Source organism: Phoenix dactylifera, chromosome 6, assembly GCF_051530095.1.
Source record: "Phoenix dactylifera cultivar Ajwa chromosome 6, Ajwa_hap1_PhDact_Kaust_v1.1, whole genome shotgun sequence".
Lineage (NCBI taxonomy): Eukaryota > Viridiplantae > Streptophyta > Magnoliopsida > Arecales > Arecaceae > Phoenix > Phoenix dactylifera.
This window is the reverse complement of record NC_143195.1, coordinates 26,531,315-26,551,064: the sequence shown is the minus strand read 5'-3', so window position 1 is coordinate 26,551,064 and position 19,750 is coordinate 26,531,315. Positions and strand designations below refer to the sequence as shown.

Sequence of the window (19,750 nt, the reverse complement as noted above, 5' to 3'; positions counted from 1 at the left end):
TTTATGGTAATTTTGTCATATAAAAGTACTTTCTCAGTTTGTTTACCAAACACAAAACAAAGTACCACAGCACTTTACGAATGTAGTTACCAAACAGCAAACAGCTTTTTATAACAGCTCTACTTCAGACAGCTCTACTTCCAACAGCTCTACTTCCAACAGCTCCCCCAAACAGGGCCTAAATAATGGCATGTGTGGTGCATGTGATTACTAAGCTTAAAATGTCAGGCAACAAGATATAAAAAGGAAACCCTTTACATTATAATATCAAATACATATGTTAAGTTTAAACTAATATCAACATCAATAAATGTTACATAGGCACTATTACATGTAAATATCAGTAGAATGTTAATATCATGTAATAACTATATGTTTAGTGCAAGTGAATATTTTTAATTTGTGATGTTCACAGCTCTATAGATAAATAAGTATCAAATTCTTTACATCTCCGATAATAACATTATACTTAATTCAATTCTTACAATAAGAGGAACAAGCTGAATGCATGCTACAAAGTTGAGTTGTATATTATTCGGTATATATATATATATTGTTGATTCATTAGAAAAATGTAGCATGTTCAAATATAAACTTATCAGTACTGCATTGTGTGGTTCTTACAGAAAATTCATCCTTGAAGACGAAAACCTAATATTAATTTAAAAAAAATTGAAGCTTGGTAGGTAGCTCATAACATTTAACTTTTATATGCTTTGAGATATCCTTTGCTACCAACTAAGTATTCCAACATATATGTTGTCATGCCCTGAACCCATCACTCCGGTCAACCATACAATATGGATGTACAATCCCTAAGGCAAAGTTTAAAAGAGTATGCAAGGCAAAGAAAACAATACAAAATCCCAATAAGATTAAATAATATATAATGCATGTTCGTTACTTTTAAATAAGATAAATTGTTTTCATCACTAACAAATAATAGAAATATCCAATTGCGAGTTCCAAATACTCGAGTAGTATTAGAGGTGATTTAATTATTCCACCTTTCACTTGATACCCCAAATTTAGCTGAGATCTAAACATCCAATGGCTCTGAAAAGAGAAATAAAAGCATGTACTGAGATAATAGCTTAGTAAGAATCCCCCACCCCCATAGACACATATTAAATAACGAATAAAATAAATTATTTAATAATAAGTGCAACAATTAGAATTAGATAAAGAGATCAACATATGAAAAATGCAAAATAACCAGTGTTTGAATTCATTTATCTTCCACAACATAGAACGATAATCAATAACAATCAAGAAAATTAGTTACTTTATATTCATTAAATTGTTCATTCATATTTATAATTCTTATTAAGATCCATTCAGTAGATATTAGTTAACAAATATAATTTAGTTTGAATTCAGCTTTGGACTAATCATAGCCACATTTCCAACTCATGATGGGGCAATGATAGTGCCATATTTTCAGCCTATAACAGAGCAATGATAATGCCATATTTTTAGCTTATAATGAGGCAACGATAATAGTCTATTTTCATCCAATGACAAGCTTAGCCCATAGTCCACACTCATCCATTCATACCAAGAGTGCATATCAAGTATTTTAAATTAGTTTTGGCTTTGAACTATCCACAATCACATTTCCAGCTGATGACCAGGTAACCATAATACCATATTTCTAGCCTATGATGGGGCAACGATAATGACACATTTTCTTTCTGTGACAGGACAGTAATAAATATAACTAGGGTTGAAATCAGATCGGATACTAGCATATCTATATCTATATTTATTTTATTTGACGAATATATATATGTATATACGAATGTTAGTCGGATGTAAAAATTCATATCTATATTTATTTCAAGCAGATATGGATACAAATTGGATATCAAAAGTATGGATATATATAAGATAATTAAACTTTATGATCATATAATTAAAGATATTACTAAATGTATAATAAATCAAGTTCATAACATATTAATATGGTTATTTATTTTTTTAAAAGTCTATAAATACTATATAAAATTAAATAGGATTACAAATGGAATCGAATATTCGGATACGGATCGGATAGTTCACTATCCATATCCATATCTATTTTTTTGATTGATATAGATACAAAATATGGATATTTGTCTGATATTTAAATATCTATTTATATCTAGATATATTCGAATACGAAAATAGATCCGAACGAATATTATCCGATCCACCATCACCGGCCATCAAACTATACAATTCTCATTTATATCAATTTCATGCTTCTATCATGCTTAAACTATATCATATAAAATATTATCAAATATTACCACCATCAATCATCAAATTTTGCAAGTCACATCAACTTCATATACTCATTGTGCTTACACTATGGTATGCAGAATGTAATCAAGTTCATCCTATATATCAAACACATGCATACCAAAATATAGAATCATACAAGGAAGCATGTAAAGAAAATTCTTACCTCTATTGACAACCAAAATCCAAACGAGATATGCTAGTCAATCCTACATCTAACATTATCCAATTAATTTAATATTAGTATTCATCATAATTACACGGATTGATTTTCCTCATAAAATAAGAAAACTAACTCATTAACAATCAATTGCTTCACATGCATAATTAATTTAATTAATTATTTATAAAATTTTAAAATCTAATTTTTTTAATATTTTTATCGCCAAAATTAATGATAGTCCTACATATCTCCTTAACCTAACCCTATGCCAAGTTAACTATTGAAATTAAATAAGAAGGCTAAGGTTTTATCTCAAACAAGTGATTAGTGTAAAACCCCATATGCTAGTCTTCTTTCATGGACAACCATTCCTCTACATGAAATTAAACTAACTATATTAGAAATAAATAGAAATTATTAAATAGAAGGGGGTTGTTTAGGGTTAAGATGGAAGTTTACCTATTAGATGAGGGTATTAGAGGGAATTATAGAAATTAATAGAAGAACAGATGGGGTGGTTCTATATACACCCCCCCTATTGCTCAGGACACCCCCCAAAAATTAAAAAAAAATTAAATACTCTCTACACCCCCCCATTTGCTAAGGACACCCCTAAAAAATTAAAAATTCCTAAATTACCCCCACCCTCCCCACCCCCTCACCTAAATTGCTCTCTACACCCCCCAAACCCCCCCCACCCCGCTCTTCCCCTCCAAAACACCTCGCCAACGCCCAAAACCCCCCGTTCCCCCTTCTCCCTCTCGTCGCCGGCATTCTCCCGATCTCCGACCACCTCGCCGGCTTCTCCCGGAACCACCTCGCCGGCTTCTCCCGAAATTTTTTTTTTTCACGGTTCGTGCTCCGTTCGGCACTGGATCGCCGAACAAAAGGCTTCGGTTCGGCTGAACAGTGCCGGACAGAAGCCTTCTGTTCGGCACTGTGCAGCCGAACAGATCTGTTCGGTTGAGGGTTGCCGAACAGAAGGCTTCTGTTCGGCACTGTTCAGCTGAACAGAAGCCTTTTGTTCGGCGATCCAGTGCCGAACGGAGCACGAACCGTGAAAAAAAAAAATTTCGGGAGAAGCCGGCGAGGTGGTTCCGGGAGAAGCCGGCGAGGTGGTCGGAGATCGGGAGAATGCCGGCGACGAGAGGGAGAAGGGGGAACGGGGGAGGAGGGGTTTAAGGGGGGTTTGAGGGGTGTTTTTTTTTTTCTTTTCAAAACGAAACGGAGGAGGAGGAAGGGGGGGTGTATGAGAAAATTTCAAGGGCAATATGGTAATTACACTAAAGGTTAGTTTGGGTTTTTTTTTTTTGGTTTTTGGGGGGTGTCCTGAGCAATAGGGGGGGTGTATATAGAACTACCCGAACAGATGGGGATGTTAAGAGAAAGGCTGTGTTTGAAACAAGGAATGATAAGGATGGAACAAATAGGAAGAAAGTTGGTGCTCCGATGACTAATTGGTGGAATGTGAAGTGAGAGTAGTGGCAATGAGGGGTACAAGCGAGGCACAACGTTCACGATCACAAATCGAGAGGAAGGAGTGAAGTGGCAGTGCACTTAACAATGAAGAAATCTAGAATAGCGGCGACATTGTATAGGAGAGGAAGAAATGAAAAATAGGAGAGAAAAAACTGGAGTTCTAATGGTCAATGGGTAGAGAATGAGGAGGAGGTTGGTAATAGGGATCAAGCAGGCTTAGATATGGTAGTGATGCTCGTGAATAGGAAGAGGAAGGAGAGAAATAAATATAATAGGGCAACAACTGCACTCGCCTCCATGACGGTGGTTAAGTAATAGTTTTTGATGATCGTTCTTTTCTATTGGCGATGATTTTGCAAAGCTCGTCTTCAAGATGGTAGGGAGACGGATGCCTCTTCAATTTTGGATGGCATCTATCGAGACCGTCCAACTTTTAGATTGGGTAGGTTCAACTAGGTTGAATCAATTAAACCAGCACTGATTTTCACATATATGTTACTAAACGAGAATATCTCCGGAGAAGATTTTTCATTACAAATATTACTAGCTAACTGTTTTACTTGATAAATAATTTATTCTTGTCCCATCGGTGGGTGTACTTCTGAGTGTAAGATACTTTGTTTTTTTTTTTTACTTTTTTTTTTTCTTGGGGGTGGGTGTGGGGGTAGTTATTTTTTATTATATTCCATTTCTAGGGATCTCTATCCGGGGACTGTTTTTTATCCACCAACGAGCTGACCCACACTGACACCAAATCCCGCAACATTTCCTGTGCAACAAGCCAGAACCAGTCCGCCCTCCCAAACAGTCCGGGCCCCACCACCCACTCGCGGCTCCCCGCTCCGTATCGCCCAATCGCTGCACTGTGGACCCCTCCAGATAGATCAACCTAAATGCCCAACCATTCCCATCCAATCAACGATGAAACGGTCACAGATAAATGATTCTCTGTGACTACGCCGTCACGAGATCCAATCTCAGCCCTCCAATCCGTGTTTCCCATTCTCACTTAGGTTAGCAACCTCGCTCGTATTCTTCCCTTCTCTTCCCCTCTCTCTGTCACGGCCGATTCCCATCGGGAAAAAAAAATTCTTTCTCTCGGCTGCTCGCTCTCTGCGCGCAGAAAGAGCGGAGAGGAAGGGAGAGAATCTTCTTTTCCTCTCCAAAAGGGGAATCTGAGCGAAAGAAACCCTAATCGATCGATCGAGCGAGCGAGCTAGAGTCTGTAGATAGAGAGAGAGAAACATCGAGTGGAATGTGCGAAAAAGTCTTTATCTCGGCGACGCAAAGAGGCCGGCTTCTTTCGTCCCCTTCCCCCTTGGAATCGTAGAGCTTTTGGGCGGTGGGAGCGAGGAGAAAGGTAAGATTTTTGTTCTTATTTGGTTCCGATTTGGGAGGGGTTTTGATCAGTTGCGGGGAGGGGAAAGGAGGGGATGGATCCGGCGGTGTTGGATGGTATCATACATCGGCTTCTGGAGGTGAGAGGGACCAGGCCGGGAAAGCAGGTGCAGCTCTCGGAGGCGGAGATCCGCCAGCTGTGCCTCGTGTCCAAGGAGATCTTTATGCAGCAGCCCAACCTCCTGGAGCTCGAGGCGCCCATCAAGATTTGTGGTAAATTCCGAGACCTGTGTCTTGAGTTTTGATGATCTGGGTGCGGGCCAATTTGGTTGCTTGGAGTTGGGTTTTGTTCATCTTTGATCTTGGAGAGGGACAAAAGGTCCGGTTTTTAATCGAATTTGTGCCTTAAAGCACCAGAGTCTACGATCCACTCCATGCTATTTGCGTGATTGAAAATAATAGGAACTGTCGTTAGGTAAGTGAGGGATTAAGATTTTGGTTGCTGCTTGGGTTTTATGACATATTAGAGGGATGATATAGAAGAAGGACCTTTGAAATTTGGAAATTGAAATCTAAATTGCTGGTTCTATAGTCATTAGTTCGATTCCTGTATCTCATCTGCATCCATGAAACCTTTGCTGCATATGCCCAAATCATTAGAAATTCTCTCTTTTCTTATTATACCACTAGTCAGCTGGGAACTTAATTTATTCTCATTTAGTAGCCATGTGCCCTTTCACTTCCTACCATTCTAAGCCTACAATATAACTAGCCTTATCATTATCATGTATGTTTTCTCGTTGTAAGAATCAATTCCTCATGGGACATTCTCATCAATCAACCTATCATTCTCTTTGCATCTCAATTTATTTTTCACTCTTTTGCTCTACAAATTTTCTAACTAAAGTTGCACTCTTGTATTATCTTGATTTGATTCTCCGTCAGACTTAATTTATTCTTTTATTCATTGTTGTCAACTCTTATTATCTTGCTTTATGTCTTAAGCATATTTTTACACCTATGGGTGAACTTGAATATCAACAATCAAAGAATATCTAGCATATACATGATGGTTAGGTTTTTATGCCCACTCCTATTTTAAGGGGTATTAAAGGGTGTCCTATTGCACGAGGCTCCCACTATTGTAGGGCCTAGGGAGGGTCAAATGTATGCGGCCTTTCTCTATATGTAGAGGTTGTTTCTGTGTTTTGAACCCATGACATCGAGATCACAATGGAGCAGCCTTACTATTGTACCCAAGCCTGCCTTCTATTATTGTTGGTGTATTACCATGGAAAACTCTTTTCCTCCAACATATCATCGCTTCATTGTTTATCAGGTAAGGTTTTCCTGCCAGCTCTTATTGTGGCTGTATTACCATGAAAAACTCCCTGCCTTAAAACCTATTGTTGCTCCAATAGACATATCAATAGCACTTTAATTTCATAGGTTCCAATATATTTTTTGTTTTATGCCCCACTAGAAATCTTAGTACATTATTTTTTATATTTCTTGTAAGGAGAAAATATGTATGCCTTTAGGGTTTTGCAATGGTACTCTTTCAAGATTCGTATAGTAAGTGTTTTCAGCCATATATTTAAAAATGAACTCTTTATATAGGTTACTGGGTAATTGGAAATGCACGTCAAAAGTGTAGGATTGTTTTAATTTTCCAAAAGACCGTATCCTATTCCAAACTCCTCTCATTTTCTTCTTCTCTCTATTCATCACCATAGTCATTCGTCATCGGGCCATGAGAAGAGCCAGAAATGTAAAAAAGAACTAATCCATGCACACTCTTGGATAAAATCAACATCCATTCCTCTTTGGTTTTTGATGTAAAGAGAAAGAGCCCATATGGCTGATAGATGCGTTAAGGTACTAGCATTTGGTGACAACTTGCATAACAATGTTTTTGTGTCCAACCAGTCCAACCCCACCATCTTGAGCCACTTGGGACCGCCTCTGCAAAGATCAATGCATCATACTACACGGTCTTTATGTAGGAATCTTTTGATGAGAGCATCTATCAGCCGAACTGTGCTGCCTATCTCAATGGTGCCCAACAACATAGTCTCTTAAGTGCACCGATGGACTTGTAGTCCAAGAGGTGGTAGGGTCATCGGAGCAAGAATTATGAGGCTAACAAGGTCGTGTGGTGGATGCTCTTAGTAGTTTAGGTCCTTGCCTGGAACTTGGTGCCACCTTTGAGGCACTCCGACTTCTTCATGGATATCATATAGAGATTGGGAGCTTGTATGACTCCCGGCCAGCAGAGGTTGAGGATGGCCAGACTTCGGTAGTCATCCCGCAACCTACAGGTGGAGAGAGGAAGGGGAAAAACAATTGGTTGCCAATCAATTTTATAGTAGTTTCCCATAATGCCCCCGATTAACTAATGGTCCAAATCAGTTCGCCTAAAAAATGAAATATAACATAGGTGGCAAAATCCATGCCGTTAATATATTATGCTGTAGGTGGTGTTAATCTTGTCATTTGGAAATAAATTTTGATTGTTCTTGATTTGGTTGTCAAAATATTCCAGTCTTTTGAACAATTGTTTTAGGTAAATTGGCAATTGGCATTTTGGACTACCCTTTGGTTTCTAATCACTTAATGGAAGTGCACTAATTATATATTTTGGTTGGTTGGAAAGTGGAGATAGTTTTATCCTGAAATTCTTAGGTTTTATATTCACCAGCATTTTGCTCTTACATGTTTATAAATTCAAAACCCATTGAAAAAGTAAGATTGCCTTTGTTATTTTTATGTCTTTGTCATCATTAAAGGATGAATATTAGGCTGCTTTTCAGAGAGTCATCAGCATACTTGATATTATATCTTCTTAATATCTTTAGCAGCTTTTGTTTTTTTTTGTGTTGCTTTTTTGTAATAATTTTCCTTAGAAAATTTAGTAGCTTGTGGATATAGAAAGATCTTATGAGAGTTTAGATGCTATAAGTGAGGTCTCCTACCAAGCAAATTAGAGAATGGAAGGAATTGGAGCTGGATGGAACAGAGAAGAATGAAATCCTATTTTTTAATGGAAATGGTTGGGGTGATCTTGATTGTTCGCAAGCATTTTGATGAGGTTGTGATGCTCTGCAATAAATTTTCTAGTTTTGAAGAATGAACTATAGTTTTCCATTAATTTCTCCTTTTATATAGAACATGGTGAATCTTGGTGTTTTCTAGTAGTTCCATTGTTGACTTGATCATGATGTAACTTTATTTTTAGATTTGATTGAAAGAAACCGGATCTAGAACTTCACCTTGAGATTTGATTGTCAAGATTTTCATTAATCTGATATGGAACCATAAAGATTTGGCATTAGGAGTTTAAGATTTGTTGTCAAGTTATTGAATGCAGATTGCGGCACGTGTCACATGAATTGCTTAAAAACGCAAGGCATTCTATGATGGAGATGCAAATGGAGTCGATATATAAGTTTGAAAAACTTTTTGGTTCAAAAATAAAGGAAAGGAGCAATTTGGTAGCGAGTGATCCTTTAACTAAAGATCCTCCTATTGAAGATTAACAAACCAGAGATTGTTCTATGTAGGAAAAGTCCTGAAGTTGAAGACCCAAAGGTTGGTGATCTCACATCAGTTGATAGACTAGTGAAATAGAAGATAAATTGTTGCATTCTTTAGTATTTGGTGAGGTTCCAAAGTTGTTGATTCTTAGAGAAAGTTTTTTGACACATTTAATCATGCCAAGTAGGACCTCGTGCAACTGTGGATTGAGTGTTTTGTGATTAATGATTTAGAGCCACTAGGTTGTCATTCTAATGGCCTAGTGTCTGCATATCTTGGAGATCCATTGGCTTAACAAGTATGTAGGCTTCATCACCATGATTTTGGGATGAGACTAATTACCAAAGTGTTTAACCAACTATATGGGCTGGCATGTTGAACCTTTGCGTGCCATCCATCTCTTGTAAAAGCTCTGTTTGGTGGTATTGCAAGATTTTCTAGAGTCCTCATAATTGCAATTAGTTTTAGATTTGGTTTTCCTATTGTGATCCCTAACTTTTTGAGTTTGACCGTACCATCTTTATTAGTTTGAAACACTTTGCGATAATAGTGTAACCTAGGAAGCACTTATTCTTCACTAGCTATTGCTGCATCCAATATGTATCGCATGCTGATACATATAGGTTATAACCCTGATAGTTGTAGAGGTTTTCAATTGGTTGGTCGGGTCAGGTTTGGGTTGGGTTGAGCTCATATATAAGGCCCTACGGGCCTAACCCCCTAGGGTTTAGAATGCATGATCCAACCCGAGTCGCAGCCAATCCAGAGCTGGTGGTTGATACCTCGGTGGAGAGGTTGAGAGAGAGGGTGGCAGTGGTTGGTTTCTTGGCGGAGAGGTAGAAGTGGGGATGGTGGCGGCGGAAGAGAGGGCAGAGATAGAAGGTGGCTGTGGAACAAGAGGTAGGGCAAAGAGAGTAGGTGGCAATGGCAACTGTCAATTAGAATATGGAACTAGGAAAAGCAGGGGCAAAGTTGGAGGATGGAGAGCAATACCTGTGAGAACTCAAAAAGAGCTACTGAGTGGCCAGTAAGAGCCGACGAGATTCCCGATGGAGAGAAGTTAGAGAAGAGTTCAGAGGGGTGGGGAGAGAGAATACTTGGGAGAGGAGTGGGCCTGGAGAGGCTGCTAGGGGTTAGACACTGCCCTTCTCATCTTTCTGTTGATTATGAGCCATTGAATCAAATATCTAGTGGTTCATATTCACCCATCACTGGACATATATTTTTTAGAAATTATAAAATCTATACCCTCAAGGGCCTCAACCAATGGGTTGGGTTAGGTGGATTGAGTATAGGGTCGGGTAAACGAGTCTGGATCACGATTACGACCCCTAGATGCATGTCCCAAATGGAAAATAAGCATCATGAATTCTTTATGACTGAATGAGGTTTGAATACTTAAGTATTGATAAAAAACTCCTGCAATTATGCCATAATACTTTAAACTGCCAGTAGTTAACTGGGTTTAATTAATTGTGTTTCATACCCACATTTGCACCCAATATGGTAAGCAAATTTCTGCTGGCCTCCATCCTCTCCTGTGCCGCAGTATCTTGTGCCCTACCTAATAAAAGAGGGAAGAAAGGGAGAGAAGAATAATCAAGAAGCGATGGTTGTAGTGGATCATTGCAGCAAAAGACCATGATACACAAAACTGTTTGTGTGCATTTCTTTTTCCTTTCCTTTCTTTGGACTTCCTACAGAACCCTTTGTTTCCCCTTTATTCTCCTTTAGCATGACTAAAAGCCGTTTTTCCTTTGGATGCTGACACTTCTCCCCTTTCTTCACCAGTCTTCACGTGACGGGGGCCATTCATGGTGAGATGGGTGGTCTCATGATTTGCCTTGGTATATCTTCATTATATCATATTAATATCTCATATGCATGTCTGTGCTTAGAGTTTAATTCTTAGCCTCTAGATATTTGTTCCTTCACCTTATCCTCAGAGTTCTACAGCATATTCATGCCTACATTCTGACATTTGCATCTTTGCTAATTTTGTATTATGTGTTTTGTCTCTTCTTGCTGCTCAGCATTTTGTAGTTACATGCATCAGTTATATAATACCCGAGAAGCCCTTCCACTTCAACTCATCTAGTTCTACTGGATAAGTCTTCATCTATCTCCTCCTCCTCTTGTAAAGCAGTTCCAAAATTATATTGTGGTATCTCCTGATTGTCAGTACTAACTTGAGCCCTTTTTCTCATATCCATTTTCTTTAGCATGTTTCCCATACTTATTCTACTACCTTTGAGGTTCCTACCCTATCAGACATTCATTTACTATTCCAATTTAGCATTTCTGTTGCTTCTCCTCTCAACATCTAACACTATACCATTGTCAGATAATGTACATTGTGGTACACTATTCCTGAATATCAACATTAAAATTAATCTATGACTAGTGTTGATGGAATGAGGGATATATAAGCCTTGTCTTAGCTTTAGGCCCAATCCACAAGGCCCACAACTATTTCTGACGCTTATCACTATCCTAGCATACATGTCTTTGTTGATATCAATTTGTTGTTTGTGCACAGCTTTTTTGTCCTTAAAGTCCAAAAAATCACCTTTCCTACATTCAATATTACAAAGCTTTCTCCAAGCTCATAAAGAACATGAACTTCCCATTAATTATCTTGAGGGCAAAGTTGCCTATATTGTCAACCTTCCTAGTCTCATAATTCTAGTGCCCTCAATTATAGGAAGGTTTCTTTTAAAAGGAAACTCCCAAAAAATAACAAAATGCCGAGAGCTGACACTTGCAGCTGACACCCCAAAACTAAAGTGCCTAGGGAAAACTTTACATAGCATTAGGAAAAAAATCATAGTTTTGTTGTTCAACATAGATCAAACAAATGAAACCTCTTTAAACTTGGTTACCATTGTTCCAATCAATTATTTTGTTTCATTTAAGCATACTTGCTGCTTGTGACAAAAAGTGAACACAAGAGGAGAGACTTCATATCATGATGAAAAAGCACTCAGAAGGTATTATAAGGAACAAGTCTATGCATGTATGTGTGAGCATGTGTTTGGGTACATATACAAACGTATGTATGTATGCATGTATATTTACATATCTCATACAAACAAGTCTATTTCATTCATACAAATACCATCCATCATCGAATACAAATACTTTGGTTATTTTCACTTATACAAATACAAACACAATCAATGGCACTGCAATGGCCATGATGCACTTCTAATGGTTTTTCTTTGGGGTTTTAGCGTGTTAGCATATAGTGGCCATTATTGGCATGGGCTATAAACATGCTTGCAACATTATTGAAATTATCCTGTAGCATTGTAGTGACAGTTACTTTGTAGACAGAAGCACATTAGGTTCAGTTATAGAGATAACTAGTGCCATTTACAACATCATATGTGAGCCATACCTCATGACTCTGTCAAAATTATAAATGTGTGTATCATGAATCCCTTTGACAAATATCTTCTTTAGGTTCATTCATTGATAATAAGATAATAATGTTTTTGATCACATAAAGCATACTTACAAGATAATAGTTTTATAGGTAAATAAATCCTTTTAGATATGTCTCATTTTATCATTTGGACACTGACATATAATTGTGAATAGAAAAACTCATTTGCCATGCTTTGCGGATATTTAACACTATTTTTTTTTCTTGATCACCGTTCATGTGCACACAAGCAGGTGAGGTTGTTCATGGGTAGGTCAGGATTGATGACAAAGCTGGTTTGAGGAGGTAGAACATCTTGCTTTCCAGGCTTACCAAGGAATAACTATAGGTAGCTTTAGTGTGACATATTATTGACCAGATAGCATATTTGTGGCTAATGGTGCAAATATTTAATTAGCAAAAGAAATTATAGCTAGAGATGATAAGAAGGAATAGGGAATTGGGTGATCGAGGATGATTTGATTTCTTTTCCTCACCTCAAAAATGCTCATACTTCTTATGCATTGAAGCTTAGATCTTAGTGAATACTATAAAATGATAACCATCCTCATGAATTGTTTGGGGTTCTTCATCTGCATGAGTCCTAATTATAATTGAACTTACATACTAAGTTATCAGGAATTGCAATTGCATTGTAGTTGGTTTGTTTCTATTGTTAAGTTTTTATTTTAACCACAACATTTTCTAGAGCTTGCTCTTAAGTTTGGTGGTAGAGTTTGGTAAGCTACATCTATTTTACTGTTTGATGGTGACTAGGCTCTCAGTTAAGGGTGTCCACCTGTGGATCAGCATCTTGAAGATGGGAAAGGCGATTCCCACCAAATTGCTGAAGAGAGGTCTCCTTTATTTAACATCGTGGTTGAACTTGTAGATGTAGGAACAGCCAAACTAAGATTGGAGAGCTCTGGATGTTTAATGAATGATATGGCTGAATTGAGACCAAGTAAATCTAATGGGATTTTGTTGGATTGCTTAGATGCAACTATTTAATAAAAAGGTTTACTAATAGGTGCAGTTGTGGAATACTGGGAAGAAAATTTTGTGAATAGGGATATTTTAGGAATGACAGCATGAAAGCTTTAACAAATGGAAAAGCTTAAGTTTTTAAGCTGCACTTGGTAGAACATGAAGATTATATTTATCTTTAATTATTTGGTTTTGGAGTTTTAAAAATATAATTTGATTTTGGATATGCTTGGTTAGTTAAAAATGGAAATCTATCGACTTGCACTTTTTGCTATAAATCTGATGTTTCAGATCGGAGCTGATACGTCGTTGTTATTTCTTGGAGATGAGTTGGGACTCTTCTTTCTCCACACAAGTAGGATAAGGACATGATCAAGGTTCGCCGAACCAGTACCATCTCCGATACTGGCCGACGACTAGTTTAGCACGGTACAGGTCTATGCCATGCCGTTTCGGGATGTACCAATGTGAAGAGGAAGGTGGTACCTCTTCGGCATTGCAGTGTCGTTCAGCATTGTCGTCAAGCACCAGGAATGGATGCCCTAGGGTTTTGAGGGAGGGGAATGAGTGCAGCAATCGAATCAGAAAAAAAAGCTAGAGGTGCTGTGGCATTAGGGCGACTTATATACTGAACTATGTCGGGAACCGATTGGTCTGGTTTGGTGCTCCTCAAACCGGCTTGTTCAAAATTCTTTGGATATGATTATATGAAGGTCTCACCTCAAGATATTTATAAATTGCAATTCTTGTTGGGAATATATGCAGGAGTATTCGAGCATGCAAGTCAATTGTCAGCTTTGTGTCAAGTCCATCGCCATACATCGTGGGACATTTGATATTAATTAACATGGGAATAATGGACACTAAATTTGGCATTCCGTATTATAGAGTGTTGAGTATAACTACAAATATCCTGTTTGTGCTGGCCGAGTGTCAACAAAATTCAGTTTAATTAAATTATGATTTGCACATGGATAACAACAAAACTAAATTAAACTTTGAACAGATAATGCTTTTTTAAAAATCTTATTATGTTAGAATATAACTTAACATTTTTGTATTATTAAGTTCTAGATCTATTAAATATCCGAACACAACCCTAAATAGTTCTTTTTGCGAAGGACTATAGATGCCGAGCTGGTCTGATGGATCTTCTTCATCAGGTTTTGAATGCTACAAGTTGGCTTTGCTTACTAAGGAAAAGATAGAATAGAGAGGAGATACTAGAATAAGAGACAAAAGAAAGCAGTGAAGAATGAGGAGAAAATAAAATTGATCACCAACTCTTTTGGAGCCAAAAGATACTTTATTCTTAGCTTGATCTGAAAAAATAAAATCCTATCTATTGCCAATATCTTTTTTTATTCTGTCATCATTCTATTCTAAGCAATTCCAAACCCTAATTGTTGTGTTTGTTATGGGTATCTCATTAAATTTATGTTGTTCCAAAAGGAAGCTCTTGCATGCTTTTCATAGAGGTTTGACTAACTCATTGGTAGGGCATACATTAAAAAACATTGAAATTGCATGTATGATCTACCTACAGGATTTTTTTGTTATTTTTATTACTATTGTTATTGTTGTTGTTGTTGTTGTTATTATTATTATTATTATTATTATTATTATTATTGTCATCATTACCATTATCATTGCCATTATTTACAAAGTCAGCATCCAGTGCATCCATGTGCACTTGTGTGAGTCATGGGCTTGATTGTATGATGGGCATTTTGTGGTGAACTTTGCCTTTTTCACATAGTTATGGAGTCTTCTTTTTGAGTCATGGTGTAATTGAGGTTTGACCGGGCCTTGACTGGTTATAAACCAGCCTTCATTTGGATGATGATGCACTTGATTATTTTTTGAACTTGGCTTTATCGTGGTGTGAGTGCCAATTTGCGCGGAGACAGTCATGAGTTGATTCGATCTCTGAGTTGACTTTATGGTGATTGGTTATTACTTGATCAAGCGCTGTCATATATGGGAGCCTAGTTGCATCAGAATTAAGTTTCATAAACTAGACCAACTACAGAGTATAGATTGCAACGATGATTAAAGGATTTGCTATGATAGGTTTTGAGATTTGCACTTTACGATGGACTAGCAGTATATCCTAGAGAAGACAAGTAATACATGAATTTTGGTGTTTATCTTTCTCCCTTCTCTTTTGCCACCACTATTTACAATTTCAAGTTTAAAAAGTGATTGCTTGGTAAATGATTTTGCTGCATGATGTCGGTACTTGATTAGTTCCATTGTAGTATTGCATTAGTCTTCTTACCTAACACTAACTTGAGATTTGACTATCAAGGTCATGCATGTTACATAGAATTGCTCTTGTTTGGTTGGCTACTTAAGACAACCCCCTGCTGCGAGACCACATTTTCTTCTTCTCCTTCTTATCTCTTCAACATGGGAGGGATCCGTCGTAGCATCATAGCTCTTGACAAAGACCTGCAGAAAATTAATAAGCAAAATCAAATAATTCCGTTTCCTTTGTTTTATTGAGCATGATTCATACTTAGTTAAATTTGTCCCTACAAACATCATTTCACATGAAAGGTCCTTGTTGCTTTGGCCTAGTTTTGGCTTTGTCCTATTATCCATGTTAATCTTCTAGATGATGTCTCCTTTGCAGTGGCCCTCAGTATGAACGCACAGCGAATGGGGATCTATTAAGTGGATCACTAGGTTTAGTGGTTATGATTATGATTTGCTTCCCACCTAAATGAACAATTTCACTTCAACTTTCTTGTCATATATCATCAATGGGGAACTAAAGGTACTTTAGGTATTTGTTAGTGTCCTCGCATGTCCTTTTTTTTTGTATAATTAAGCATGATTTGTAGTGAGACAGAGAAGTTAAACCTTTTGCCCCTTATTGATGACTATATCAAAAGAATCAAATGTGTTGCTTTGGCCTGGATGTTGGCTCTGTTTTGTATGTTCATGTTATGTCATCCATGGACAAAATACTAACGTCTTCCAGAATTAAACCTTGAGTCAACTTCCCATGTAAGCCCCTAACAGCCAGAATACCACCTCTCTCGATGGTCAATCACACTTGGTTCACTGTTTGTAACAGTTCTCCTTGTTGCTATTAATATTAACCCTCTGGAACAATATATCTTCATTAATATGCTTCATAAATTCTTGATTCTATGCGTGCATCTTAACCAACTTAACAAGAACTATGCTTAGGTCTTCCCTCCTCCCTCATTTTCCCTTCAATTTATCTTAGCAAGAAAATGTCCTAATTTGTTGATTATGTGGAATGAATTATAAATGCTAGTTAACCTGCAATCACATTTAACAAGCTATTCTTCCAGTGCTCATATCTCTGTAAATCATAGTTTCTTGTATGCTCTGCATCATCCATTTGTATCTTTTTTTCCTTAAGGCAGTATAGGCAGAAAAAACTTATGAGTAGTTTAAAGTTCTATATTGCTTTAATTTTTAATCTTTTTGTAACCACCATGAACACATTTTTCACACATCACACCTGGAGATATTCATTAATTTTTACTTCATTTTCAGGTTTAAATAAGTAATATTGAAAATATCTGTTTAATTGATCAATTTGTTGAAGTAACAATTTAATCTGCTATGTACCTGCTAATATTTTGCTAAACTTTCCTGCTAATATGTGGTTTGCTTTGCAATGCAGGTGATATTCATGGCCAATATTCCGACCTCTTAAGGCTATTTGAATATGGTGGATTGCCGCCTAAAGCTAATTACTTGTTTTTAGGGGATTATGTAGATCGAGGGAAACAGAGCTTAGAAACAATTTGTCTTCTTTTAGCCTACAAGATTAAATATCCAGAGAACTTCTTTCTCTTAAGAGGGAATCATGAATGTGCCTCTATAAACCGTATCTATGGGTTTTATGATGAATGTAAGCGCAGATTTAATGTAAGACTCTGGAAGGTCTTCACAGATTGTTTCAACTGCCTTCCTGTGGCAGCTCTCATTGATGAAAAGATTCTCTGCATGCATGGAGGTCTTTCGCCAGAGTTGCAAAATTTGGACCAAATACGAAATTTAACGCGTCCTACCGATGTTCCAGACACGGGCCTTCTTTGTGATCTTCTCTGGTCTGATCCTAGCAATGATATTCAAGGATGGGGAATGAATGACAGGGGAGTTTCATATACTTTTGGTCCTGATAGGGTTTCTGAGTTCCTTCAGAAGCATGATTTAGACCTTATATGTCGTGCTCACCAGGTTATAGATGGCTGTCTTCATTTATTTTTTACTTTTGATGTATAGATAAAGCTGCTATTTAATTCAAGTTCTTTACTTGTCAGGTGGTGGAGGATGGATATGAATTCTTTGCTGACAGACAACTTGTAACAATCTTCTCGGCACCAAATTACTGTGGCGAATTCGACAATGCAGGTGCCATGATGAGTGTAGATGAAACCTTGATGTGTTCATTCCAAATTTTGAAGCCTGCGGAAAAGAAAACCAAGTTTGGCTTTGGTAGTACGACTACAGCTAAAGCTGGAACCCCACCACCAGGAGTAAAGGTGCATGCAGTTTATTTTTGAAGTTTCAGGTGTTATTAATTTTTATCGGCTGCTGTATTCTCCAGATTCCTTGCCAATACATAATACCTCTTACAAAACAGGGGAAAAATCTAACTTATCATTAAAAACAAAGACTTGAATAATTCTGTCATCTCCAATGCCAACAGCTGACGAGAGAAAGTGAGGTTCTGTAGAATCTATTATTTACTGGTGCATCACTTTTCCATCATCATGAAGTTAAGAAGTCACATCACTTCTGTGATTAATTTAGCATCTAATCTTTTTCTGTTTCTAAATAGGACATTAATATGAATAAAATGTTTTTGCATTCTAGCATGCTTCTTGTGTTTCTTTTTCTTCTGCATTTGACTGACTCTCTCTTTCACAAGATACAATAATTAGGTATCATCAATGTCATTGATTCAAGATCAATAGAGTTTTTGGTTTTCGATGATTGTCAGTCAGTGATCTTTATCATAATTATGGTTATTTCAAGTGGAACTTGAAACATAATCATAAGAAATTTATGATCATGGATTTTGCTCAAGACAATTCCTGTAGCCCAGATAATTTTTCAGCTGATCTCACTAACTAATCATGCATCTGGAGTAAATGGATACGTAGGGTGGATGAAAGTCTGACTTAAAGCGAACTAAATGTAACAAAATTGTTGTTAGCATACTACTCTAAGGATTTATTGATTTATTTTATTTTGCAGAATTAGTTATATGTCATAACTAAATGGCTATCTAAGTTCAATCTGACATTGACTTCATGCAAATCCAGATTGATGTTTGAGTATTTCTTTAAATTATACATATTCTTGTCTATTTCTTATTAATGTGATTGTGTTTCTTGCTGATATTTTTTTGGGTCTTATTTCTTGTCCGCTCTCATCTATAGGGTCATTATACCTTCTCCACTGGAGAAATTTCTTTAATCTAAGTCTGTTTTCGTCTCATGGGTTGGAACCTCAGATATATATATATATATAGGCACACATATGCATATATGTACGTAACAACTTTATTCTATACACAAGAATTATTGTCTTCTATGTTCCTATAAATTCTGACAGCTTTTTTTTTGCCTCCCTATACCAGTCTTTTCTTGGTGCAAGAGCATGAGATAGGCAATCATAGAGGACACGCCACTGTATGCTGTCCGCTGACCAAGCGCTCATCCAAAAAAGAATCCGAATCATCATTTTTATCGACTACAGTTAGGTACTTATGGCTCAGGTGTTCCTTTTCCTTTTTTTTTTTTTTTGATGTCGCACATTTCTTGATCCGTATGTAAATTAGTTGTGGATGGTTAGGACATGCGTGCTTGATCTCAATTTCAAGAACATCAGAAATGTGAATCTGCTTGATCTTTCCAATATGAATTTGGAAGAAAATAATAGACTCTAATTTTTAAACATAATATTGCTCGTTGTGCTTCGCATCCTCCAGAGATGGAGCCATGCAGCAGTGTTTTAGTTATCTTTCAGACGTGTGTTGCATCTATTATCATCTTGTTCTGAACCCTGCTACCGCATCCGGTAAAAGTTTCAGATCATCGGAAAGGTGCAAAATCCGCTGCATACCATAAATATTTAGCACAATGCGAGTGTCACTGTCCTCCATCAACCCAAAGTTAGCACATGATGCTAGCTGAAGTATGTGCTAAGGTACTATTGCAGGGGCAATATTTTTCTGAAATAGTGTTAATTGTGTGGTTTGTGATTTATTCTGTAACAGTAACTTGGGTGGAAGTTGGATGGCAGGGACTCGTTTTGGGCTATCATGTTTGATCAGGTATCCATTCAATCCACTCAACCTTCATTAGAACAGTGGCTTGCAAGAACATGTAACATTAGCTTGGAGAGATTCGACAGTGGGTATTATGTATTGATGACCAACATGTGAACGACAAATTAGAGAAGTATGCTGGGTCTTTGATGTCTGAATTTAATTAGGCTTGTGAATGGATTGAAGTCATAATAGAGCATGGTAATATGAT

At 37.1% G+C, this 19,750-nt stretch overlaps 1 protein-coding gene across 2 annotated transcripts; it reads left to right on the top strand.

The window, feature by feature from the left end:
* Window positions 1–4,891: 4,891 nt before the first annotated feature.
* On the top strand, window positions 4,892–19,171 carry LOC103703608 (serine/threonine-protein phosphatase PP1 isozyme 3). Of its 2 annotated transcripts, XR_015987930.2 has the most exons (5): window positions 4,984–5,536; window positions 16,882–17,441; window positions 17,525–17,746; window positions 18,650–18,759; window positions 18,850–19,171. XR_015987930.2 is itself a non-coding variant. In XM_008786519.6 (4 exons), exons 1-4 carry the CDS (start codon window positions 5,359–5,361, stop codon window positions 18,871–18,873), a joined length of 984 nt encoding a protein of 327 aa, XP_008784741.1. In that variant the 5' UTR covers window positions 4,892–5,358; the 3' UTR covers window positions 18,874–19,171. The 2 variants fall into 2 exon arrangements, 1 of the variants encoding a protein (XP_008784741.1); XM_008786519.6 differs by lacking the exon at window positions 18,650–18,759 and having other exon boundaries at window positions 4,892–5,536.
* The last annotated feature ends 579 nt before the right edge of the window (window positions 19,172–19,750 follow it).

Coding starts and splice junctions, on each gene's coding strand:
- LOC103703608 (XM_008786519.6), top strand. CDS start 5,359: ATGGATCCGGCGGTGTTGGATGGTATCATACATCGGCTTCTGGAGGTG. Junction 5,537..16,881: donor GGCGCCCATCAAGATTTGTG/GTAAATTCCGAG, acceptor TTTGCAATGCAG/GTGATATTCATGGCCAATAT. Junction 17,442..17,524: donor TTATATGTCGTGCTCACCAG/GTTATAGATGGC, acceptor TTTACTTGTCAG/GTGGTGGAGGATGGATATGA.